The sequence below is a fragment of the Scomber scombrus genome, chromosome 8, assembly GCF_963691925.1.
Source record: "Scomber scombrus chromosome 8, fScoSco1.1, whole genome shotgun sequence".
Taxonomy (NCBI): Eukaryota; Metazoa; Chordata; class Actinopteri; order Scombriformes; family Scombridae; genus Scomber; species Scomber scombrus.
Window position 1 is genome coordinate 20322237 of NC_084977.1, and position 27866 is coordinate 20350102.

General features: G+C 39.9%; 1 protein-coding gene across 6 annotated transcripts in view; it reads right to left on the minus strand.

Annotated features, from left to right (window-relative positions):
- The window catches only part of ptprsa (protein tyrosine phosphatase receptor type Sa), a 190063-nt gene that overhangs the window by 13365 nt on the left and 148832 nt on the right, over nt 1–27866 (minus strand). For 4 of the 6 annotated variants that reach the window (XM_062423805.1, XM_062423804.1, XM_062423802.1 and 1 more), the window contains 10 exons: nt 27413–27625; nt 26649–26818; nt 24561–24676; nt 19812–19859; nt 15738–15835; nt 13281–13404; nt 10710–10885; nt 8454–8573; nt 4659–4813; nt 3444–3729 (listed from right to left, as the gene is read on the minus strand). In XM_062423805.1, the coding sequence (XP_062279789.1) occupies nt 3444–3729; nt 4659–4813; nt 8454–8573; nt 10710–10885; nt 13281–13404; nt 15738–15835; nt 19812–19859; nt 24561–24676; nt 26649–26818; nt 27413–27625 (1506 nt within the window). The remainder of the gene's footprint in view (nt 1–3443; nt 3730–4658; nt 4814–8453; nt 8574–10709; nt 10886–13280; nt 13405–15737; nt 15836–19811; nt 19860–24560; nt 24677–26648; nt 26819–27412; nt 27626–27866) is intronic. The other 2 variants (XM_062423807.1, XM_062423806.1) reach the window with 1 other exon arrangement.

Here is a 27866-nt window from a genome sequence, read left to right on the forward strand (position 1 = left end):
AGAGAGAGAGAGAGAGAGAGAGAGAGAGAGAGAGAGAGAGAGAGATATGACTTGTAACTGACCCCACTGAAAAGTAGGCGGGAATGCAAATTTATTTCCTTGATTCTCTTGTCTTGACTTGTCTCTCAGCGGTTGTCAAAATAAACTGATGAATCATGGCACTCCCCCATCCCACCTGAATGATAATCATATTTTCCATTGAAATATGTGGCATTCAAAAGAGCCTCTACTGGCATTTGTGGGTGACCAGGACCTAACTTTCAGCTTCTCTGTTTTTCCCATTTGAGCATTCTGCTCTCTTTCCCACTACATTTCCCTATAGCCCCAGTATCTCCTTGTCGGTGGCCACTTGGAGTGCATCCAGCCCTTCTTCTCCTCCTCCTCCTGCCATCCCTACATCCCTTGCTACTGTCCTCCCTTTGATCTGTGTTTCACAAAGGCACCTGGAAAGGCTTGAGGTGGCCTGGCAGCGCTAAAGAGGACCTCAGCTACACCGACACCGCAGAGGGTGTAGGGAACAAGGCCAAAGCTGGCAACCTGTCATCCAACAGGGCAGAGAATCATCTACGATACCCCTGGTCATGTGCCAGTTCCTTCCCATTAAGTACAGAAAGGCAAGAGCTGTTGTACATGAAACATGTTACACCACAACACGGATAATCACATTAGGTGTTATGTCAGAAACTAGAGTATAGAGGTAGTTGTACAACAAGTTGAACAAGTTGGCAATAACTGTGTAATAAGACATTCTTAGTGCTTGCAATTACTATCAGATTATTAATTGTTTCAATAAACAGGATTATTTCTGCCACATTGTGTCCATCAGGTAATGTTAGTTGTTGTTTATGTTCATGATATAATGCTATACAATGCTGTGTAACTATGCATATTCAGTGTCACCATAATTTTTATTCAAAGGAGCATTTCTGTCATCTTGTTGCATTTCGACCTCAGTCCAAACTCCACTGCTGAATTCTAAATTATTTCTTTGCTATTTAATTTCTGGTAGTTCTGTTTTTGTTTTTGTTGTGACTCATATACATTGCTGAATACTTGCATAGTGTGATCATGTGCAAAAATGTTCTTTGCATAAATCTCTCCCTGAACATGCATAATATCCATGCACATGTACCAGAAAGTGTTAGTCCGACTTCTTCAGAACAAGTCGCTCTTCTTGGTTTGTTCTCCCTGCAAAAGTTCTGTGGATTCAACCAGTTGCAACTTATCTCAGTACGACTGCGTTTCCCAACTAAGAATGGCAATGCCCTCCCACCAGTCCCCCTAGAGCAGCACTTTGTCGAATTACTTCCTTAGTGCCAAGTTAGCATACAGTTGTCCCTTTGTTAATTAGCCAAACGTCCCTCCCTCCACTTGCCCTGCCATCCACCTCCATTTATCATCATCAAGTATTAATTACTTAGCACCCCTACCCGCCTTCACACCCACCTCTCTCCTTTATTTCAACTGTAGTGGGGACGTTATTAATCCCTGTTCGACTCCTAACGCCAGCTCAGCATTATCTCTGTTACAGATGGCGATGGAGATTCCATCACTGTTGTGCGCCAGTGTATTTTTAAAAAAAAAAGAAAAAAGGTCGAAACACACCAGCACTATTATTGTTTCTTGGCAAGGGGGTCATGTTGATGAATGGCGATGGGAAGATGACGAATGATTTGAGAGTGAGCGTGTGTGCAAGTCAAGGTCAGCAGATACTGACTGGAACGCCTACGAAGAGGTGAGTTTATAAGTTGATGATTTTTAAGATCTTTAATGAAGATCTATGTTAACATTGTGCCCGACTGTCTATCCTCACCTACTGCTTTGTCATGAATTTCTAAGAAAGCATACACTCATTCTTTCTTGAATATAAACTCAAAACCATGCTGGCTTCAGCTCAAAAACCTTTGTCTTGTGTCTGCTAGATAAAACCCAATTTCTTTGCTTAAGCATATTTTTCCAAATCCTCACAAATGAACAATGTGACCAAAGAGTGAAGGGCTTCAATATTTCCATTTTCTAGCTTTGCAAAAAATACAAGAATAATTTAAATAGTGTGTATCTAAATGATTAAATTATTGAAGCAAGTCTGAAGAAAATAAAGGAGATTTGCTTTCTAGTCCATCTGAGATCCTATTACTTGGACAGCATATATAAGCTGACACATAGCTGTCATGTAAATAAGGCTGACCTAAATTATACTGTACTTACCTACAGCTGAAAGGTATTATATCTCACTGTTTTTATATCAACTGCTAAAATCTTTAAGCTTACTATATTATACACTTTTTTCATTCTATGTTTGTATTATGTCTCTACAGTATGAGCAATAAGCTGAAAGACACATCTAACCTGCCTCTTATCTGATGTCAAATTCAGTTTGTTTGAAGTGAAAGGATTTGCTGTAAATTGTGTATTCACTCAAAAATATTATTATCCCAGTTTCCCCAATAAGCTACTGTAATCATCCATTTTGTGCCTTCCCTAATCTCCTCATTTAGTTTTTACAATTCCTTCCTATCAACTCAGTTGTTGCTCAAGCACTCATGTGTATATGGAGTTGAATTGGTTCAAGTATCAAAACGCAAAGAAATGCATCATCACAAATCAAAAAGCAATTATTGCAACCCACAATTAAGAACACTGCAAATAATGATGAAGAGCAAAAATATGAAAGGCGAAGAAATTGGATTAGCATCCAAAAACACTTCTGAGAAGATAAAACTGGCAGCAAGCCTCATTTGAAAGGCTTACAGTTGTTTAAGACAAGGTGACAGAACTCAGCAAAATGTACAAAATGTGTCTTCATTATTCACTTATAATAAAATCCAAAGAGTGAAAGGATCTAACATGCCTGGTGTTTTCAAATTGATTTGCAAGTTGTTTCTAACCGTCTTGGCTTCAGCTCAGCTGAATCTGCCAGATACATTTTTGAGTTGTCTAGACTAATGTTAAAGTCATTTCTAATTTTAATTTGTGCCTTTGTTTGTAAAAACTCAAAACAGGAGCACCTGGATAATTAATGGAATGGAGCCAGTGCTAATATTATTGTTTACATCTGTGATTTTCCTGCTTTACAATTCAAATTGTTTGCTGTGAAAAGGGTCTGTTGAGGAAACAGTTTAAGAGTTATACACAGTGACCTCAAGTGTACAGTCAGCTTTTAAAGTGGAGAAGAAGAACTTAACAATATGAGTGGTTTGTTCAATGTTTTACCTCGGGCAAGAAAGAGCTCTGCAATTAAACCTGAAACACACCTAAAATTTGCTAGAAAACTAAAAAGTATTCAGTTTTTTGGCCACTAGCTAAACGGTGATATTATGGGCATGGTTTGTCTCTGAGCTATCGGTGGAACATTATACCATGAATATGTATGATGTATATCATACCCTGAGTATGACACAAATTTAAAAATGGCCACCAGCTAATTGTTACATTTCTTGTACCTTGAACTCTAGCTCCATGCCAGTAACGTGCTCGCCGCTCTCCACCTGGGCCAGCTTCTGGATGTAGGAATAGAGGCTACGTGCAGCCACCTCGGTGTTGCCACAGGCTACCGCCTCCAGCAGTGCATCATGAATGAAGCTGTACTGGTCCTCTGTCTGCACCATGTAGTTTCGCTGTGAGCGCATCAGTGTCACGTGGCCGTAAATGTCGACCGTCTTCTCGTGCTTGATACGCTCGAGCATGGCATCGATGACGATGAAGCAGCCTGTCCGGCCAACACCCGCACTGCAGAAGGGAGAAGAATGAATAGCAGGAGGTATTTAAGTTTTTTTTAATAGAAATTCTTTCATCCTTTGCTCTTATTTATAGGGATTTTGTCTTCTTTGGGTAATGTGGCTTTGAATTTTAATTTTGTTAATACTAAGGGCCTGTCACATTTGGGATGTAGGAATTTCAGTGTTGTTTACTGCTGTTCTTCCTCCTAAAATATTAAAACATTAGGTGATTATGTATGCCCGGTAATGCTTGTAGATTTGTTATGGCATTGCAATTTAAATAATTGATTAGGAGAGGAAAACAGAAAGATAGGATGATAGCTAGGGAGGGAATACAGAAACAACTAAAATGACAGAAAAACAAGAGGACGCTGATGGAGACTGAACGAAGCAAGCTGTCAAATTTCAGTTTCATTGTGTAGCGCTTTGGACTCACTGAAGTCTTTTTATCTTGACAAAAAAGAAGGTTTCAATTTGAATAAGCCATTTGAGAAATATCACTTGTAAAAGGAGGAAGGGCTAAGGAGCAAAAAGGGAGAAGCAAGAAAGATGGGAAAGGATTATTGTGAGGCTTTTGACAGAGACGAAAAAAGAGGCATAGATGGATAGAGTGAAAGGAGGAAAAAGGATGCGTTAAAGAGAAAGATGATATGACCAAAGAAAAAAAGAAAAGAGCATGTGTTTGTATAATATGCGTTATGTAATGTATAATAGCAGTTACATAGGGAGGAGCTCTGCCATTCTGTTTGCTCATCGGTATACACACACATATACTATGGGGGAGAAGCAAAAATAAAAAAGGGATACCTCTTCCATGTGCAGGGTTAGGTTAGATTTGTATATGAAATTGTCCTGCTTGAGCACAGACACTCTAGTTACATAAAGATTTAAAATCAGGACACTCTAACCCAACTATAACAATATTACACTACTGCTGACCTGCAGTGGGCAATGATGGGTCCAGCATCAGGCGGGTTACAAGTCTTCACCCTACGGAGGAAGGCCAAGAAGGGGGTTGGATACTCTGGTACGCCATGGTCAGGCCACGCCGTGAACTGGAACTGGCGAACCTCCCGCTTCTCACTCGAACCATTCTGGAAAGATCAGAGAGATGGGTTGGATAAAGTGGTGCAGCTGTCATGAGTGGACTGACTGGCCAGCTGGTTCTAGCAAAAAACGAACTAAAATGGCATCTGGGTATGTGTGCTGACTGCTACGAGGCTGGTGGAGAAATAGTTCACTTTTCAAAGTATTGTAGGGGTTATTACATGATAGGCGTTCTCATTTATTTATAGATGTAGCCTTCAACCTGCTGAATCTACTTCTACTTGTTAGCTTCTTTTAATGTTTCACAGAATGCCTTTCATCTACCCTTTTCTTACCTATTGGCTAAAACCACTGACCACTGACTCAATCTGAAAACTTCAGTACAAACACCATGCCTCAAAACATAGCTCTCTCTTAGGCCTTAATAACTCCTAAAAAATGGAGAAACTAACCGACGGGCAGGTGTGTTGATTTGTTATCCTCCCCTGTATTGGTTTGTGCAACCAATGCATTTGCCCACTAACAAGCTTGACAGGGTTGTATGTTATGATTAAGACACAAGTTGCACATTTAGCAATATTTTGATGAAACTTTTAATGTTTGCAACACACTCATATTCCCCTGTGAGTTCACATTGTAATTTGGATAAATAAAAGCTGACCACTGCTGCTATGTACTGAGAAAAAAACAAAACAAACTAATGTTTTCAGTGGGGTGAGTGGTTCATTGATTTTGGTGTCATTTTCTTTTGGGAAACACTTTCACACAAATACAGCAGATCAGATAGACTCATCATAATAAAGTAGGAATGATAATTTCTGTCCTCAACAGTACAGGTGCTTATACCTTCAAGTTTTCAAGTTGCTGCTGCTTAGAACACCTGCGGCAAGGCATGCTACAACTTGTAAAACATCTGCAAGTAAGGCGGCATTGCACTTAGAAAAAAAGCTCCCTAAAGACTTGTCTTCATTAGGAAGCTGGAACAGGCCCAGCTCCCACAGAATATGCTGGTAAATGTCTATACGAGTACCACTGAGAGCATCCTGACTAACAGCATCACTGTGTGGTTTGCCAGCAGCACAGCCTCTGAATGAAAGGACCTGCATCGTCTGTATTGTCAGGAGGGAGCTCCCAAACCTGGACACTATCTATGACTGAGGAAGAAGACTAGCAACATTATCAGGGACACCACACACCCCAGCCACTCCCTGTTTGAACCGCTTCATCAAGGACTTGATTTCTTTGTTTTATTTTAATAACATCAGGAAAAGCCATACAACATTTCCTTGTACTTTAGCATCATGAAAATAAAGATCATTCTTTTATATTCTAGATACATCCAGAAGACTCCCGCCTTAAACCCAACTCTTGACACATCAAAGGCCTTATTCAGACTGCTAGCGCAAATCGGCTTTTTGCATATCTGGATTGTATCCAGATTGATTTCAAAAAGTCTGGACAGCAAAAAAAAAAAAAACACATGAAAATGGATCCAAGACATATTTGGATGTGGTTTGAAATACAATTCCTATCAGATTTCTACAGATGTGTCTCAGTCTGGACGCTGTGGCTGGTCAAATCAGTCATTGCAAAGATTCTATTACAACACTCGCAGCGCAACACTATGGCGATGTCAGATCCAGAGTGACGGAAGTGCATCAGAGTGGTTGGGCAGAATCCATGCTGCCACTAGCAGAGCAGTATGGAGGACAACACAGAGAATAACAGTTTGTTGACAGATACTGAAATGAATTGTCAGCTGACACTTTGAGGAGAAGATAGATGTTGATTCTCATGCTTCTGCCTTGGAAAGCTGCATCACCAGCGTACATAGTTACTGATGTCTATGTTGTTACCACAGCAACCATTGCAGATAAGTTAAGAGATGTCTGAACACAAATTCAATTTGATTACTTGCAAATAACAGTGCGGACAGTCTGTTTTAAAGATTTTCCTGCAGCCTGAACAAAACCAAAGATACAAGTTAGGATCCAGAGGAAGATTTTTGAGATGAATAAGAGGAGATAAAAAAAAATCTCAGTTGGAACTCTCTATCCTCCTCTCCTCTCTTTCCTCTCAGAAGATACTCTAATGGAGGTACTGTTTGCATTTCAATGCAGCGCTTCTGCTTCCCTGACAGAGGGAATTTTTTCCTTGCTGAATAAATGCATAAATGAGTGTGGTAATTAAAAGCAAACTGACCTAGTTCTTATTTTCCTTTTTTTTTTTGGACATTCCTTCTTCTTGCGGTCGAGGCTGACAGCATGGATGTGTGTGGCAATTGGGTGTGGGTTTCCTTTAAATCTATCAGGATTTATCAGTGAAGAGAATCCTGCATCACTGCAGGAAACACATGCAGTACATATGGAAAGGTACCTCTGTGTCTGCTTTGTAGATGTGCTGTTTGTATGCTGGTGTCTCTACAGCCATCTTCTGTTTCCCTAATACTTCACACAAATCCAGCAAGATACCAGCTAAATATTTTTTTCCTCAAAGATATAAAGTGAAAACAGCTCAGAGATATCACAGCAATGGTTGCAGATTTTAAGAAGATGGAAAAAGAATCACACTGGTGGGTTTGATAGTGGCTGAGAGCAGCAAACTGTAAATGGCTCTGAATGTCAACCAGCTGACTTTAAAGCACCATGGCTGCTGATATTTTGCTATCTTTACCATCACTGGTTTCCGCCAGTGTTTGTTCTGCTAACATGCCAGCTAGAAAGTCAGTGGTGATTTTAGTGAATGCTTAATACTTCCAAAGCCAGGTTCTCTGCTATATGTCTTCTCACAGCTCTGATTACAACATGGTCACTTGGTGTGTGAGTTTGCATGTCGTGTGTGTCTTTTTTTCTTACACATTTTTGTTTTCTCTGTATGTATGTGTGTATTTTTAAGTGTAACATAATAAGTATGATAACTGCAGGTGTGTGTATGACAGCAAATTAGGGAATTGTTATTCTATGTTTTATTATACTTATACGTTTTATTATATAAATTATTTGTGTTTACTTGTATGAATATGTAACTGGGGTTTGGTGTGTGCATGTGACTATACAGTATATGCGTTAGCATGTGCATTTGCAGAATCATTATCTTTCATGTTATCATATGTGTGTTTGCCTGTGTGTTTCAGTGTTTGAATTTGTATGTGTGGGTATGTGTGCACAGAAGCATGAGAGCAGACTGCCAATTATGTATATTGAGTTTCTCTTCTGCTCACTTTACCTAAGTGCTCCAATTTTGCAGACGCACATAAACAGATGATCTATTGTGGAGAGAGAGCTGAACAAGGTAAGAGGGGTGGACTCGAGGACAATGGGAACGATGGGTTTTTATCTGCATATATCTTTACATCAAAGAGAAATACAGCATACAATTCATGTTATCATTTTTTTTTTTACCTATGCAAACTTGGTCTCTGTGCTTTAACGAGTCGTGTGAATTGGCCTTCTATTTACTAAACACATTGAATAAAGACATTTTTAGTCACTGTTATCTTGATAATAAATATAATGACTGTATTTTTATGTGTTTAAACATGCTTTACCACTGTCCACTTATGAAATTCATGCATGTCTTTGTCGATATATTACAGTATAACTTAAGCAAAAGGAAGATGTAGACAGCGTAGGTGTGCTTGTATATGTGCTTGAATGTGTTTAGGACAGAGAGAGAAATTCATCTTACCTTGTGCAAGGAGAAGGTGCGGACGCAGAAAGTGGCCAATTCTATGGTGTCCAACAGGGTCACTTGGGTCATACCATAGGTCTCTGTGCCACGACTGGGCCAGTACTGGTCACATTTAATCTGGGACAGAGAAAGTGAGTAAGAGAAGGACAGATGAAGTTATCTGTTGCAATAACTATGTCGTACTCTACTAAATTGTGTCTCTACTAATAAACAAGATCACACAAGAGGAGTACAGAAAAATTCAAACCAGGCTCACTCTCTTAAAAATACATGGACTCATACAGCATTCCCTCTTGTGGATTAAAACACCAGGCAGTGTTGACAGAAACACTGTGGTAGCTTCTCTTTATTTCACATTAGAGAAACTGTGCACAGTGAACATGTGACCAGATTGTCACAGAAACTCCACTCCTCCAGCTTAACTTCATCAGGTCCACACAATCCCCGCCTCACTCAATCAAGAACAATTCTTAATTCAGTATCTGTCAACATAATAATGATAAACTTTATTTTATAGCACTTTTCTTAACAATGTTACAAAGCACTTTATAAAAAACAAAGAAAACAAGAGAGTAGCAACATTAATAAAAAGCCTGATGAAGTGTAATCATTTTAGTTTCTCACACGAAGTACCTTTCAAAAAGTAAAGTTTTTATTAAATCCTGGATGGGTATGTTATTTTGAGCTAAAATGTTTTAGCTGTTTCTTGTCCAGTGAAGCAGTGGTTCTATAGTATATCTGTAGCTCTATAAAATGCAACACCTGCTTCCCCCCAACCCTCCCCTGTCAGCCCATGTAATAAAGATTCATTCAATAAGGGGTGTGACGCGCCGGCAGACATCTGATGAGATGTGGCCGCTAGTGAGGGAGATGTGCTGCTCTCCACCTTTCTCTCCCATTTCCTGCTCAAGCTGACACTCAAGTTCTACTGCCCGCTAATCCTGATCACGTTTGACAGGAGTGGAACTCACACGTCAAGATGGAGAAGAGGTAAACAATTGAAAAGGGGTAAGGGGAAGCAAGATGAGTGGAGACACCTGGGGTGAGTGAGCCTGATGTTGACACAGGTTTGGGTTGACAGGATGAAACATCACGTTTGGCTTTTTGACATTCTGACAAGTCCACTTTTTGATAGCAAAAAAATGATCTCTGTGGATCCATCCTAGGGGTGCACTCACACCGTTTAGCTTTATTCATTTCTTTTTTCTTTTTTGTAGCACTCACCTGCCTTTACAGCTCATAATTTAGAAAAATGGGTCATATGACAGGCACTTTGTTTACATAACGCCTAGCTGTCACTATGGGCAAACAGAACTGAAATGCAACTGTCAAACACAAGAGACTTCCTTAACGGAACAAATGTGCTTTAAATTGAATCACTATGATCACAGTAACAGCTGCCAATTTTTATACAACATTTACCATTTAAAATCTGTATGTTGTTGTAAAGCACTGCTGTTAAACTGTATAAAAACTACAGAAATGGCTCCTTTGTAGACACATGTTTTACCTTATGCCCACTTCCCATGGACATCAAGAAATTAAAAACAAACAAAAGTGGATATATCAGGAAGTGTAATTTCATCCTGACATAGCTTTCCTCCCTGTTGAAAATGCTCCCTAGGCATTGTTTCCTCTAACTTCCACTATCAACAGATGGCTGTGGGAGGCACTGGCCACAGGTACCTCAAAAACTCTTAGCACTCTGTCGCTTAAAATTTAAATTTAGCTTCCTGCACTGTGAAAGTAGCTGAAACTCTTTGGCTTACTAAACTCTCAGCGCTGAAGGGAACATGCAACAGCTTGTCATCAAAACAAAACAAGGAAATTCAAATAAGGAGAGCAAACAGAGGGAAGTCTGTGAAGATACTCCCAGGGGATATATCCTAAATTATCAGATGTGCGCAGGTACACCGTCTTTGAGTTAACACTGTTTTATCACCCTCCTCTGTGGCGTTCACCACCCCACTCAAATTTCTACACTTCTCTGAAAGCAATCCGTCTCAAGAAAATGAAGTCTGATTACGTACCAATGAGGTTCAGGTGTGCAACTGGGAAATCAATGTAAAGCTGTGCCATTTTCCTCAGCTGGCTCTAGTACTTGGTCTTGTGAATCAGTGGTTTGATCTTGCGGTTTATTTAAAAACAACATTTCAAAGTAGTTTGTGTAGTCACTGGAGGAGAGCATTAAAAAGAAACCTATAAAAAGTAGGGCCCAGCCAACCCCCCCCCTAATTGGTTTAGACGACTTACCCGTGACTTCTCCTCCAGTCTGGTCATCATGACCACAGTGGCTGCTCTCTGCTCCCACACCATCCTCCAAAAGTCGCCGAATGTCTCTGGTAATGGACCCTGGGTGGCAATATAAGCATTCTGCTTCCTGTAGCCATCGATGTAGTTGGCGTTGATGTAATCGCTACCTGTGATTCCTATATACAAACCACAGCAAAGAGGATTGTGAGATGAAACGTACTGTTAATCCATCTCTCTGCCTACACTTTTTTACTTTTCTCAGTATTTGCACCCATTTGTTTTGTGCCATTTGCCTTGATAATACACACATTGACCCTGTTTTTCAATCAATAAAGGTGTAAAGATTCTAGATTGCAAATAAGAACACAAGTCAATTACTTATGTAATAATTCTTCACACCTCTTATTGTTGAAACAAGTGAAAATTGGCTGAGATAAGTCTGATCGGGATAGCTCAAGGACTTACAATTAGTTAATAATCTTGCCTGACAGATCTACGAGTTTGTTTTGAAAATAATATGTATTTTAAGACATGATATATGTCCATGCTTGGATACACTTTGGTCCCTATAGCTTCAAAGAAACACCTCTGCACTGCTGTATAGATGAATGTGTACTGGCAACATTTTAATGGCAATGATAGTGCTTGTGAGCTCCATCTCAAAACCCTGTATCCACTGATTAAATGTAACTATCAAAGTGCTCAACTGCATCCTTTAAAGTGTCTACAGCAGTAACAGAATACTTCAAAGCTTAAATATGTAGTCGACTGTAAGGTCTTATAAGGGTTGCTCATGATACCAAGTATACAAAGTTATGTAACTATAAAACAAGACTGTAGTCTCATCATGTGCTGTACTGTCATCAAGCTCTGATCTACACCTGTGAAGAGCACCGCTGTATACATTGCATCTACAACTTGAGATAATGATGACACTTAAAATCTGTCACAAGCAAAGAGAGAAAAAATGTGACTGTGCAGCACAAAAAAAGTCAAGGAGTCGTTGAGCTTGATGCAGAAACCCTTCTGACTCAGTAATTTGAATGTGTTCTGGGAAACAGTTTATGCCAAAGTGTTGCAAATGTAAACAAGATAATCTGTGATTAGGGTTTGTCTAACACAGAGCATCTGACAATGATAAGACAGAACATCACCCATCTTCATTTACCCAACTTCAACTATCCTGTCAGTTGAAAACAGACACCAGTGTGGCAGCGTCTGTGTTTGAGAGTCACGTCTCTTTGACTGACGTCTCCTCACTCAAGCGACAAACAATGAAACACTCGACTGGGCTAATTTAGGAGAGGAGACGCAGTGAGGACAACAACCAGGGTGGAGAGGAAGAATAAGATAGAGACAGGGGGAAAGAGAGAGAGAGAGAGAGAGAGAGATGGGGGGGGGCAGGGGGAATGAAAAAAAGAGAAAAAAGGATAAAAGAATGAAAGAATGAAAGAGAGAATGGAAGAAGAAAGAAAGAAATAGAAAGGCAAATGGCATTAAAACGGATACCACGTCGCACAATCTGACTGTGGTGCCTTGGCTTTAGTCATAGCTAAGTGAACAGAGAATGGCGGTGTGCATGAATTGTTCTACTGCTGCGACTAATGGCAAAATCACTGCAGTGTAAAATAGAAATTTCAGACTTGATTAATTTATGTATTTATGGACGAGGCATTTTTCCCTGGGATAATTTTGTTATGCATGTTGTTGCACCCTCAAATTGGCCTGACTATTGTGAAATGTTGAAATCTAGTTGGAGCAGTTAGCTCACACAAAAGGAGAGAACTGTGGATAAGGGAGTTTGGCACTACTGTGAAGAGTTGGGAGCTCTTCTGGTGATGCAACGACAGAACAATGTCAGTGGTGAAGGGTGACTACCTCTGACAATGTCCCTTGTGATTTGGAAGTCAGAGGAAGAATTTTACTGGCTCCAAGATTCTCAGTACTGTGTCTATGGGCAGTTATAGGGAAGTCATGAGAGAGGGGCAGATCTGATGAGACAAATGGGACGGTGAAAACACTGGTTGAATTCCTGGGTCACTGCGACTGTAAGATCTGACTGAGTGCTGGGCCAAAAGATGAGCTCAAACAAGTCCTTCCGTCAGCCTAAAAATAACTCTGCCCATTTGAGAAACTGCTTAGATAATGGGAACCAAGTTGAGCTGAAACAAGTTCTCAATTCACCCACCAACAAAATTTAGTTTAGTTTAGATGTATTTTATAAATACACTGGTTATCACAAATTTCTTTCAATTTGACTTCACTTTTTTTTCTTCTATTTTGCTTCATGCTACTGCATCAAATCAAGGCATGCCCTGTGTAATCCAGCTCTTCTACAGTATTTTACTGCCTTGATCATGCTTAATATATTCTATATTGCACTGCTCTGCACTGATCTAGTTTGGTCTTAACTGTCTTGTCCCATCTGGTCTAGTGTATGTCTGTTCAGTAAAAATGTCTAATTACTTAAATCGACTGTGATTATGAGGATTTCCCAAATGAGCTAAGCTCATCTCTGAGATGGTGAAGGTGCATTTAAAAAAAAAGAAAGTAAGGATGGGTGAGACTTACCCTCGATGGGAGCCAGGATGACGCGGGAGTGGTCGTAGGCAATGACGTTGGCGTAACGATTTTTGGGCTTGTTCACCTCCAGGTTGGAGTGTTCCCAGGTGAACTGCTGGCCTGGATCGATAGACTGATGGGGGGCAGAGAAGGCAGAATGTGCACACACAAAGACGAAAATTAGAAGCACCATGAGAGGAAGTGAGCCATATCAATACAGCTTGAATGTTATCATAGAAAGAAAGGAAGGAGGGGGAGAGGGAGGGAGAGATTGAGACTGTGATTTCCCTAAAGGAAAAAGAACATGGTATCATGAAAATCGGCTCACTGCTTGGCTTAAATACTCACAGCAGCTGCACACACTACTTTATCAAGATCATTAATGTAGCGAGTGCATAATGACAAATAACAATACTGAAGGTAATGAAGGTGGCGGCTCTCCCCCCTTGATGGGAGAGAGTGGAGCAAGGCCCGACACTTGATTGGAAGACAAATTCAGCTGCCTCTTTAATATTAAGAATTCCAGATAAGTATTCTGTTTCCTTGTCAGGATCATTTAGTATTCCATTATGATCTGCTGTTTTCTCACAGGCGTCCGGCGCTCTGTTGACGAGTTGTTGCTGGCTCACTTGCCTCTGTTTCAAGCTCTTTCCATATTTTTTTGTTCTCTCTCTTTCTGCCCTTTCTTTTCTCTAGCCCTCTTTCTTTGTCCTGTTTTTCTTATCTGTATCTCTCCATCTCCTTTTCAAAGTCCTCCAGTCTTTGTGCATGTTTCTTTATCTCTTTATCTCCTTTTCCATCTCCTGACTCCTCTCTGATGTTTATACTCCATCTTTATACAGCAGTCACCGCCCTGCTCTCATGCTATTTTCACTTTTCCTCTAGTTTACCTTGAGGCAGACCACATGTGTGTATTTGTGTGTGTGTAAGTATAAAGATTGGGGTCACTTCCCTGAAACATTGCTCGATTCAAAAATTGAAAACCACATCTGTGCACTCCAAGCTTCAAAAACATTTTACATAAATTACATTTAGGGAACATTTGTGTCTAAAGTCTACTCCTCAATTTCAGGAGTAACTACTTCCAGAAATGATTTAAAAATTGATTAAATAATAATTATTCAAATGCTTCTGCAACAACTCAAATTCCTCCCTCATTATTCTCCTTATGAGCCATGATGGTAAGTTTGTAGATGAATGATGGCTCCTACAAAGAAGACAAGATTTACAGGACATGGCTGCAAACTGCTTGACAGCATAACCATCTCTATGGTTTTAATATCATCAGGTAAAACTGGGCCTGCCTTTTCATTGCTATTTGTATGTCAGATAATCTCCTCTTCATCTCTGCTTTCCAGCTGTGATGCCCTGCTCTCTCTCTACCCTCACTGAATCCTCATCATTAACCAAGCCTCCCCACCTCATCTCTCTGCTTTCTTGCTTCTTCCCCCATTTCTCCTCCTCCCTCACATCCCGCCTGGCTAAAAACCAATCAGTCAAAGCCCCGCAGAGCTGCGCTTGGCAAGCCGGGGCACCCGGACGAGCAGCCATTCATCAAGAAAATAACAAAATTAAAATTACACTTCTCTATTTAATTTGGTCATTTATTTTTCCTGGGGGGTGTCTGTGTGAAGGGGCAGGAGAGGGAGTGAAAAAGACTGAGCGGGAGAAAAGACGAACGGGCGGTTTCACTCTCTTTTAAAGCCAAGTAATTAGAAGTTGTAGTTGTAGCAAAGTGTCAACTTTAGTATCACGTCTCTCGTTTCTCTTCCCTCCTGAATGGAACAAGCTTGTCCCTTTGGTACACAGCCCGGATGTGGATTTATGAATAATAGATACCCAAGAAATACTGGATCGCTATGAGAAGTCATTATCCACCAACATCCACCGGCAGGCATGATGACGGCAATCTATGTTGGTATACCCGCTTCCTACCTTAGCCTGGCGTGCAGCAAGGCGACAGGCACAGTGATTTAGCGATGGCGAGGAGGGGATATTGCTTGTATGCAAACGAGAGCTGATTCAGCGCTCCTGATTTCTAATCAACTCTGGTGTCATTTATAACCGCTGCGGTCTCAGAGCTCAGACAGCTCAGTTACCCCCTCTACACACACACACACACACACACACACACACACACACACACAAGTGCGCGCAATGTGAATTCTGTGCAACAGACAAGACTATATCTCCATTTTGGAGGAAGGAAATCTTTACTCTTCTGTAAGTTTATTGCTGTGTGTTGAAATAATTTAATTTATCCATATTAGTGAAAAAGCATTTAGTATTAATTCAATTACTAAAAATAAAAGACAGACAAAGCCTTTAATCTATCATTTCTGGAACAAACACATTCATTTTCCTTCAGTCAGATGGGACTTGTATGTTTCTTTTCAATAAGAACACAATCAGACAGAAATTAATACTCTGCAGAAACTTTGACCCATGAACTTTTAGCCCCCTCACCTCATATTCCTGGGAGAGCTTGAGGTTGTCATTGGCCTTGAGAAGTTCTGTGTGTTCAGCCAGCTCTGAGATAGGGATGGGAGGGTGATTCATCATACCTGCTCACCAAAAAATGAAGAGAGAAATTCCAGAAGATGGGAAGTTAAGTTTATTAGTATTGCAATCAGGACACCAGTTCCAAACTCACAAATCACACAACACACCATATATGGGTGAGAGTTCTTGCTTACATAACAATGGACGCTGGGTTTTAGTGGTGAGGAAGCTTGTGCATGGTGAATATGACACACAGCAAATATGTATTGACTGGTGATGGGAATTTGATTGGACCAGGCCAGAGCTCAAAAATAGCTAAATTTGTCAAGCAGGGCTTATTGATTATTTGCCAAAATGGGAGGCAGCATATGCCCACAGACCAAATTGTATTAATTCCTACAATGGTCATGATGTGGACAAATAAATGTAGACCAAAAATAGATGGACCTATTACAGCTACTGAGTGTTGCCAGAGGAAAACCCAGATCAACTATACCTCAAACATCAATAATAATTTGAATGGCTTGGGAAATGAGTTAAAAATGATGCAAGATGAAAAAGGGTTTGATGGTGAAAACAAAGACAAAAAACACCACAGTCCTTTTTACTCCTCAAATCAGTCAAATGCTTATGTTGACAAAAATGCCATGTAGTCTTCACTGAAGTTTATCAAAAGTAACATTTGCTTTTAGCATGACTGCTATCAACAAAAAAGGAAGATTCAATCCTTGAGTTGGTGAAAAAACAACTTCACATGTTTTTACTTCAAGCAGATCTTACAAATTCAAACTGACTTCATTATTTCTCATTACCAATACATGCATGCTATATATCATTATTTTCAACATTTATATGTCACTACTTTCAGCGCCATCCTCGCCATCAAAAAGAAAAATGAGAGATAAGCTATCAAACATTCTTCAGGATCAGACATAACATATCCTTCTAATCAGTAATGCTCTTTTTGTGCTGTGTTGTTAGCACAGTGACCAATTTTGACAGTTGCTTTTTTCTAGAAGGGAGCACTGACCTGGGGGCTCATGGGAGGGGAGGTGGGTTGGGGATAGGGAGGTTTGGGGGTTGACAAGTGTGAGTGATGCTGAATGACACAGTGAGCTGCTCCATTCCAGCCAGCCAACGCAAAGCAAGCAAGCTGCTGTTACCCTTTCCTCCATCTGCTGGTTCCCTTAAACAAGTGAACCTTGGCTCTAATATGAACAACCCTTATCTTCCAGAATCCTAAAAAAACATATGCAATTCAGTTGCATGTCTAATGCAAACTCCTCACAAATCCTTGTGCCATTTATCCAAAGGAATTCCCAGAAAGAACTAGCATTTTAGATGGGTGGGAAATTTCTAAGACTTTTTTTTGGTTTGCTCCAATATCCACTGAATATTGTGTTGCTGCTGCTACAATATTATCAGCACTGCTGTGCACTCTAGTCACTAATCCATTTAGGAGCATAATGCTGAGGCCATGTAATGGAATATGGAGCAGCCATAGATTGTGGCTTGTCCCTGCATGCAGCCTTGCAGTAATTCACGCTTTCATATTTATAGTAAGGGACCCTGTTTTGCGAGTGTCGAGGTCAAAAGTCGACAAGATGTTGACATCTCTTCAAAAAAAAGTTTCCCAGGCTTAATTGAGCATGCGAATCACCATAATCACATTAACCATCCTTAATTTTCTCTCTCTGACAATGCTTAATATCCCTCCAATGTCAAGGGGGTCACCAATGTTTTGGCTGCTTTTGTTGCACTTAAAGGGGGGAGGGAGGTGGGCAACTCTCTGTACTGACAGTCTTCATTAGTAATGGCAATTTATTTCACACTGAGAGAACAATGCAGAAGCGTCAATTACATGAAGATTAACAAAGATAACAATGCATATATGAGACAAATGGAGATGACACTGGATGCTGTGACATCCTCCGGAAAATGGATGGACACACTGCATTAACAGACTAGTTGACAAGAGTTGTGCAACAAACACGCATGCTCTTTCTAATGGATCATTTAAACGCTGTTCACTGAATTAATAGTGTTGCTATAATTTTAAAGCATATCGTTTATTTCATTTAGTGTCTTAATATGATCTCAAACAACACCTTGCAGGGTAAGGGGAGACCGCAAATTATATTAGATTATTTGGTGTGTTTATTTATTCATAAATAAACACATGAGACAGTTACTAATCACTTCTGGTGTGGGATTTCATTGTGATGAACATCAGAAAGAGAGGAACATTTCAAATTAAATTTGAAGTTTGGTTGTCATTCTACTTGCTTCGAATTCAAAGGGAAAAGGTATCAGAAGCTATGAGGGAAATAAGTAAATGCGTATGCAATTCAGGGGCTCAACACTTCTCCTTGAGAGAACAAGAGCGGGTTGTTTGAGGCGGGATCAAAGAATGTTTGTGTGTGCGTGTGTTTTTGCATTGGTGTGTGCTTGGTTGTGTCTGTGTGTGTGTGTGTGTGTCTCTACGTGTATTTGTGAGTGTGCGTGAGTTACAGACGTACTCAAACGCCATCAATTCCTTTCAGTTTTTGTTTACTGCCCACATTACTGTCTGCATGTATAAGTGCCTGCTGCAGTTAGATAGATATATCAGGCCACAGTGTTTACATATACATCCAAATGAACCATGATGCACTGCCAGTTAAAGGCTGAAGGTTATACATTCTAGTTTTTGTTTATTGCTTCAAACTTTGGTGGAATGTTCTGGGAAAGTTGTGCGAGGACAATTTGAATACTCACAACTTTGAGAGGGTTCAATCCATTATTTCATCTTTATTCGTCTTTGCCTTTTGTCAACAGAACCAATTGCTATAAGTTGTCATATTTACTCTGATGAACCTCGTAGCTAAATCCATCCGTTTGTGCATCTCTTTTCTCTCTCTCATTGTGGTTTTCCTTCCTAACCCATTTATTTTGTTCTACAGACAAATGAGTCAATTGCAGCTGATTTGTTTTCTTTTTCATATTGTCATTTATACACTGCACGGCACATTGCAATGTTTATTCAAGATAATATTTACTTTCTAAACTCGTCTTTGCTGTGACCAGTACTTGAACAAAGTCACTCAAGGACAAACTGTTGTTATTTCCTACCCCCCGCCCCTTCCCCCCTTCCTCCCTACGCTCTCATCCTTCTCTTCAACAAAAAAACCCCTTGCCGACAGCTTGTTCCTATCCATGTGCAGACTCTTCCATTTTTTTCATTGCAATCAACAGCATGATCAATGAACACAGAAAAACAAACTAGCGTCTAATTACACATTTCCAATTTCCCAATCCACAGTCGATGCGCCTGAGAAATATAATGATTCTTTTTGATAAGCCGAACCAATCTTTCTCCAAAAGCCTATTTATGATAATGCACATTTCTATATAAAACGGGAGAAGTCTGTCTTTGGGTAAGGGAAGAAAATAAGGGGGGGGGTTAGAGGGAACCCAGAAACTCTGCTTTTTTCTCAGATGATCCTTCAGTGAACAGGGAGAGAGGGTGATCAAATGTCGAGCAATTGTTTGCCGCCACTTTAATTAATTCTACTCGTTATCTCTGAGCACAGAAAAGACCCCGTTAGTTCAAAATGGAAATGGAGCAGTGGTGGTGAAGGAGAAGGGAGAACAACAACAATGAGGTGAGGAAGGGGAGCAAGAGAAAGAGGCAGAACAGGGATTGTACCCCTGTAAAAAAAACAAAAAACAAAACAAAAAAACCAACAAAATACGCTAATCCATCTCTGTATCAGCAGAAGTGATCGCGCAGGTTATTTATGCATGGTGGATTAATGCACAGCCAACAGCCCAAGTGAATATTGTGACTGACATCCAATTAAAGTAAAAAACAAAGAAACAGCCCAGTATACCAATAGAAACCAACATACAATTAATTAGTGCTGATATTTTGCTGTATCATGTGGAAAAAACAAACAAATGCAAATTATGTATTTGTAAATGGAGGCAAGCAGTGCTTGAAAAAAAAAGGAACAAAAAAAAGCTGGTACGCAAATGCTAAAAGCGTAGAAGACTAACTTTCATAGTCAAAATCTGCTTCGCTCTGAGGGCTGCTTAGACCAGAATCTGAAAGAACAGCAAACATAAGGAAAATGGTTTGAAAAGGGCTGTAATGCAACAGAAAAGGCTTTTAAAAAAAGAAAACATTTAAAATGAGCAAAATGATAGAAGGCCAAGAAATAAATTACAAAGGAAATAGTACATTCTTTTTACCAACAGTTTTCCATCAGTAAACTCAACTCAAACCTTCTCAGGGTGGCCTGAATGACAGATTTGTGGCCTGACTGCAACACAGACATGAAAAAGTAGGGCAAACATTTTCAGACCAGACCTTCCGCTACCAAATCCCAATCAGTGCCACAGTCCTCCTCAGTAGCAGTCTGGTTAGCCATGGGTGTCAACCCCTGCTGAGAAACCCTAGTGCAAAGCCCCATATCAACAGTCATAGAGATCAGGGGGAAAAAAAATAAATAATGATTTGCTACCTCTGAGCTTTCATAAATGCCACTTCGAAGGGCCCATTGAGAGGAATGGGGAAAAAACAGCTTATGTTTCCTGGTGAAAACTAATTCTGAAAGGTTCCTTTGTCCATGGCTTGATGCTGAGACATTGGGAGTGAAAGGTGTGGAAAAGTATCCACATTTTTAGCTGACAGCTGTGGAGCCAGAGCTGATGGGAGTCAGAGCTCAGAGGAGTCTTATCTGTTTTAGAGGAAGTCCTAGTCCTAGTCCTCTGAGGCCGTAACCAGCGATGCTATGTCTAGGTGGACTCAAGTCTCTGTAACTGTTAAAGCAGAAAGGAGCCATCTGTGACAACGTTCAGCAAAACTGGACATGTGGCAAGAGATGCAGCTTGATGGGATGGCTGCTACATACCCATCAAGGAAAAGGAGAAACGGGGTGACTGGAAAAGAAAGATCACCCAAAGATGGGAACATTGATCCACAGAAAGCAGATTGTTGTCCAGAGAATGTATAAGAAGTGAGAAGGAAATATGATTTGAAGCAAAAAATGTTGTAATACAGAAAAAATGCGGGTATGTCATCATTCCCAGTTGGAAGCCAAAACGTTTTTTTTCTTGATTAGGATGTTCAGTATACCTGCCTAAAACAGTGCTAAAATCAAATCCTGCAATTTGAACAGTTGCTTAACTGAGTTTTGGTGGCTTTACCTTCCAACAACGTCTTAATGAGAGGACGCGTGGCCAAAGGCGCCAAATGAGTGCAGACAGATGAAGGCATCGAACATCCCCCTCTCCCTAATTGATTTGTGACAATGACTAATTAAACCTAGGAGGGGGCACTCTGATCCACTGTCTCCAAATGTCATTCATCACAGCAGGAGGGAGGTACAGGCATGTCTGATTATGTATATGTGTGAGTGCTCTGTTCGTGTGTGTTTCAATAGAACTGCTTGTGAGGAGGAGGGCACGGTTGTTGCAGTCGTTGCTCTAATCCGGAGAAACAAGTAGGTTGCTCATGCATGCAAGCGATTGGCTGATGTTTGAGGGTTTGAAAGATTGTGATGCTGTCTTCATGCTTAAATGTATAAGTCACTTTTCTGACAGAGTTGTGGGGGTGTGAAGTGCCATATGCAATGCTGTATTTGAGGGGCGAGGTAAAGAGAAACATAGATGAAGTCGACCGAAAATATATCAGACAGGTTGAAGAGTAAACCCAGGGAAACTCAATTCACCTGCTGTTTTTTATTTGTAGGAAGGGAGATCTTTTTTTCTGCTTTTGTCTGAACAGTAACAAACTTAGTACAGGAGGGAATATTGAACAGATGAAGTGAAGATCTGTTAAAAAAAGAAAAATATGTGTGTGTGTGTGTATTGCAGCCTACAATCCTTATGATGATCACCAGCTGTTTACTATAGTTTAGCAGCTTTTTAACTGCAAGACTGGGAAGATAAAAAAAATAAAAAATGAGAGCGACAGAGTGAGTTGTGAAAAAAATGATTAAGAGAAAAGAATGAGTACTTATAGCAAAGGGGGGCTTGATTGGAGACAGACAGTAGATACCCACTGAGTCGTGCTGCTTCATTACTTTGGCCCCATTTGCCAATTAAACCCCAGGCACATATGAAGATAATGTCGAAACGAGCCAGTCTGCCCCCTAAGGACTTATGGGATGTCGCTGTGACGCTGTCACATGACCTCAAGGCTTTAAACCACAAATGGGCACACACACACATACACGCAATGTACACACACTCTCTCTGAAATGCATTAACCAAGCTTAGCTTATAGGAAGGCTTATCAAAAACATATTTTTTGTTGCCCAGCACTAGGGGTCACTGAACACACATTGCTGATGAGGCATATGCTCTGTTGGATTGAAGAGGCCTTGGATAAGTGCACTGGGACTATGCTCATTTGAACAATGGTCGCTATTAGCTGATGGGGATGTTCACAAATGCTCACCGGTCCACTTAATTGGGCTAAAATGTCCATTCAAATTAAATTCCCCGGGTGCGGAGATAACGACATCACCCAATTCTGTGGAACAACGGCAGGGCTGTCGAATGACAATGCTTGTCATATATAAAGAGAAGTCTGTGCATGTGTTGGTGATTATTATATAAAAGGGGGCAAGAGATTGTAACACGAGCCTCTATTATTTAAGGAAGAGAGGAGGACGGTTGGAGGAAAAGGCTGGAAGTCATAGAGACAAATAGAGGGAATTGGCATTACAACCTTGTCATTACCGCACTACTGATAGGGGCTTTGAATACCAGGCAAGATAAAGATAAGGACAGTAAATTGAACTTCAACATTTCTCAGCATTCCTAGGCTCCCAAGGAAGCTGAAGGGAAACGCTCCATTTTGAAATCCAAACCTTTTGATGGAGCACAGACTGGCCTTGGATGACAGATGGATGGCTGACAGACAAGTAGGCTAGGAGACAGAAAGGCAGGAGGCAAAAGAAACAGGAATAGAAACAAGGGAACACTAGGAAGAGGGGATGGGTATGTTTATTCAATCTCTGGAGAATTTACTTATTTTCTGCCTTTGGGTTGGGTAAGTGTGAATAATGCCATTAGAAGTACAGTGCAAGTTCCTCAAAATGAAGCTGTCTTCTGTCAATTAAACAGCTAGAAGAAAGAATGTCTTAACCATGTACAGGAAATCTCCAAATACAATTCCACTTGTACAAGGTATAAGGAGAAAATGTTGTGAACAGGTAACAAAATGTTGAGAAAAAGTAACAAATGGTACTGCAATCTCATTTGTTTGAAATATCCTTCACTAAAATCTGTAATCTAGCCAACAGACATGATACTTGCAGATACATGAGACTCATGTTTTCAAGCCGTGGCTTGTAATTGGATTGTGGAAACTTAACTGTACCAAATACAAAAAAGCCACTTGGTTCTAATGTAGTTCAAACCAAGCATAAAAAACTGTAGATACCATTGTAGCCTAAATCACAGGCTGGACAAACAAATTGACAGACTGATAGATAACAGGTATGAAAATGACACAGGAGGAAGATGTCAGACAAGATTTAGGGGAAGAGACCTTCAAGAATGAGTGTAGGATCGAATATGCTCTGTTGTTAACACCTGGCTTTGGCTCGAATGAACGCCAGAAGGAAAGTGAAACAAATGTGAAAGCAGGTAAAAAAACCTTGGAGAACATCACAACAGGATTTGTTTCCAACATAAAAAAGTCAAGCTGGACAACAGACATAATTTTCAAAAGTCTCTTATAACTACAATATTTGCTATAATTAAATGGCAAATTGTTACATGAGGACATGGTAAACATATAAATATGACTGGTAGGTAGTAATGAAGGCACACAGTGACATACATGTAGATAATGATATGGAAGCACTTCATGGACATCATATATACTGAAGCATAGATTTTAACTTCAAAATTGCATAATTTGTGAGGAATTAATCTTTTTGTGTGTGCTGATAATACAATCTGTAAATTACTAAAACAAATAACTACATATTTATCTTTTTTCTTAATTTGCTTTCCGAAATATAATATAATATAGTGTCCAATATGAACTTTTCAGGGCAAATACCGATATTGGCCTTAAATTTCTTTTGTACTGTAGCTAAGCAGCTTCTTAAAATTAAATACTAATTTTAATACTAATTTTAATACTAATTTTTTCTCTACGACATTGGTCTTTTCCATATTAAACCTATGGTTTAGCCAAATGTTGTACTAACCACTGCTATGCAGAGATACAGTAGCAGGCATGAAATATCCACCACTAACAGTTGTAAAAAGGAAACATTTTCAAGCCTTAAATGGCTTTTAACCAGACTAACTTTCACCCAACAATCAACAATCATCTAACCCTGTGACCTGTTAGATGGCAGGAAAACTGGGGAGCGAAACTGAATCATAAGTCACATGCTTGCCCCAAATGAAAAAATACAAATACGTTTTTTGTTGTTGAAACAGAATGCATCTAAAACCTGTACACTGGTGTGAAACACTGTGCACTGTACCTATAATCTACAATAACAGTGGTGAGCACAACGTAATAATAACATATATTTATATTAGCAAAAACTGGAACAATTAGTTCAAATGTCTTTCTTCATTTTATCTAAAGCTACTATAGTAAACTTTCCTCTTCCCATCTAACCTATTTGATGAAAATGGAGATTTTTTTTCTTCCAAAAAGGCCAATACTAACCTCATATATTCAAATATACTGTTAAAACTATACTATATATGTTGTTCAGTTTCTTGTGACTTAGCTCCAAATATACATGCTATGCATTGTAGGTGTACCTGGAGTTTGGAAGTTGATGCGTCTCATCTCCACAGGGTCTGTAGGGTGGTGAGGTGTAATGTCTGCATTGTTCAGCAGACACTTTGTGCGTGGCTCTGACTCTTTTCTTTTGCGGCTAGACAGCAGTAAGACAAACGAAGAGTAGAAAGAGTGGGAGACATACAACAAAAACAAGAGAATAACTTTTAGTCAGCAGTGGAACCAGAAAAACAGTTCCAACTCTCGCTAATGACTTTTCCTGAACAACTCCACAACTCCAGCTGACTAGTAGCTTGGTGGGTCAGAGTGAAACCACATCAACTGGGAAGCTAAGAATGTGTATCAAGCACACAAAATTCTCTTTCACTCTCACTAATTAAAGGCATCTTTTTTGCTGAGGCAGGCTATTCCCCTGTCAAATGCAATAGAGTAGGGCCAAGCCTTACCTGTCAGGTTTGCTGTTTCCAGAGAAAGCAATAGGAGTCAAATAAATATATAAAGATGGTGAAAACACAACACACAAGGAGAAAGGGAGAAGGGGAGGCAAGAAGAGAGATAAATCAATAGAGAGCAGTTTAAAATTCACAGGGGTCACTGCTGGGCTCGCAAAACACGAGATAAAGCTCATCAGCATTTGCAGGAGGTGTGCTTGTGTGTGTGTGTGTGTGTGTGTGTGTGTGTGTGTGTGTGTGTGTGCGTGTACATGTAACTGTGTGTGCCTATGATTGAGTATACAATGGAATGTGCGAGTAAGTGCATACTTTCGCGAGTCTGTGTTTGTATGTCTATGTATGTGTGTGTGTATTTTTGTGTGTGCACAAGGGTGCAGATACAGATGGGGAAGGGTAATGTCAGGGCCAAGGACAGACCCAGGAAACACTATTCACCAGGGAGAGATGGAGGGGGAGATGGGAGAGTGAGGTGGACAGAAAGAGAAGGAAGAAAAAAAGAGAGAGATCCAAGGAGAGATGTTACTCCCCCTAACCACCAAAACGGAGGTAAGGCAAGGTCAGACAGTCAGAGATCATCTGACAGAAGCAAGCTGCACTTGTGTTGCTCACACCCGCCCTGGCCCCCTTAAAATAATTCAGGGATCTGCCCTGGTATGTAGGGCGACCTCTTACACCACAGTTCAGTACGGACTTGCAGTTATTGAAGCAAAACAAGGGGGACATATTGACTGTTTATGTTCTAAAGCCCTGGGATGCTGAGTACTAGTAAATTCATTAGACTTGTAACACAAAGAGGGCTACCTCCTGTACGGTTCATTAAGTGTAAAAGCTGTGTGATGACTGCTAGAAGGTAGGGCTGCATACAATTTAAAGAAATATGTGACAACTATAAGTAGCTTGGTTAACCTTAAAATAACGCCTTGATGTAGTGTTTAAGAATTAAAAGGTATCTGGGGTATAACTCTTTAAAAACATATCTGTGACATATCTTGATTGGTAGATGATACCATTCTTAGTTCAATTATTGAGCACCATCTCAAAGAATCTCCTCTTCTCTCCTTTCTCCAACCCCCTCACTTCCCACAACCATCTTTTTTTAGATAAGAAAAAAGCTCTTTCATATTTACATGCAACAATGTTGTTGGGTCTTTGAATATCATGCTGCTATGAATATCAAATAAGTTCCTCTTTCAACATGCTCTCTAACATGCAATTATTCCCCAATAGCCCAATTCCCCAGTAACACTGCAAATAACCAGTTCAACATCAAATGACAATAAAGTCTTTATTGTGTGTAAGAAAGAAACCCCCCTGAAATTTCCAGCACATTTACCTTAATTCACTAAAAATATGGATCACAGTTGTATTACTGGTATAGACCAGTGAGTAAGCGACTAACAATGCAAAGCAAATTCAATTCCCTGTATATGAAAATGATGCAATGATGCTAATAAGTATGAAAAGATTGGCTTTAGATTGGATTTCTTTCCAGAATAAAGCACTACTCATATATATCTTGTATGTATCTTGTATACTAACCCAGACCCAAAGTGTTATTTTCTATCATTTGAGGTTGAGCAATGTTATTTTTATAATGTAAACAAAATAGATCCAAAAGCATTCACCACAAAAACTACAATTTTCAAGCCAACTCACTTTTTGTACAGGAGAATGGCGATGACGATGCAGATGATGAAGACCACAGCCAGGACTGGGCCCACCACCCATATGAGTCCGTCCCCACCAATCTCTGCTGGACCGGGGGGTGTCACCACCAGCTCATGAGCCATCACTGTGTCAGTATAAGGGCTGGTTGCAAACATTTTCTGAACAGAAGAATCAGTCATGAGTAAACACAGCACATGAAACAGAACCAAGGTTACAGCATGTCTTCTGAGTAAATCCTAATTTCTACTAAAATTTTATGTATAGCTGACTGGTTATACATGAAGAGTATTGAGTGTTTTCTGGTGTGTGTGTTGCATTGATATTTGTCATGAAAATTGTCTGTCATGAATGAAGTTCAGCGAAGTGAAAGCACTTGTACTAAACTAAACCAGACTAATGTAAACTGGAGAAAAATGTGAAATTGGCTGAACAGAACCATGTTAGATAAAACTTTGTTTGATTCAGATGACGTGAATCATGATTAAATGTACAAAACTGAATTATTAAATCCAGTACAATTAAAAGAAATTAACTGAAAAGAAATCAACTGACGTGAACCATGATAAAATGTACAAAGCTGAATTATTAAATCCACTGCAATTAAAAGAAATTAACTGAAAGGAAATCAACTGTCATGAACCATGATTAAATGTACAACACTGAATTATTAAACCCAATAAACCCACTTAAAAGAAATTGACTGAAAGGAAATCAGCTGAACTGTGTTGAATAGGTCTGAAGTTGTAACTCACCCCAGTGGTGGCATTGAGTTCAGCCAGGAGGAAGAAGACATACTCCTGGCCCGGTTCAAGAACCTTGTTCTCACAGCTACTGTGGCGGTGGTCAGAACCCACTGTGAAGCTGGAGGGAAGCTGTTTGAAGCAGGCTGTGATGTAGGGCTTTCTCTGGTCCAGCTGAGCCAGCTGACGGCGTGAGCGTCGCTTTGGTGTCACCTCCCGCAACAGCTGATTGATTTCAAAGGTATTAGTTATTTTTTTCTATTTGTACCTCTTTTCATTTTGCAGTTTCTGCAACATTAGTCTAAAATGAATTTCCGCATTTAATGTTTTTGGCTGTAAAAGGTTTGTTTATCATTTGGACAGTTATAAAACACCAGAAGAGGACTTGGATTACATCTAATTTTTCAAATACCCAACTATTGTTTTTGGGCTTAAGTGTCACTGAACTGACTGACATCAAGGAAAA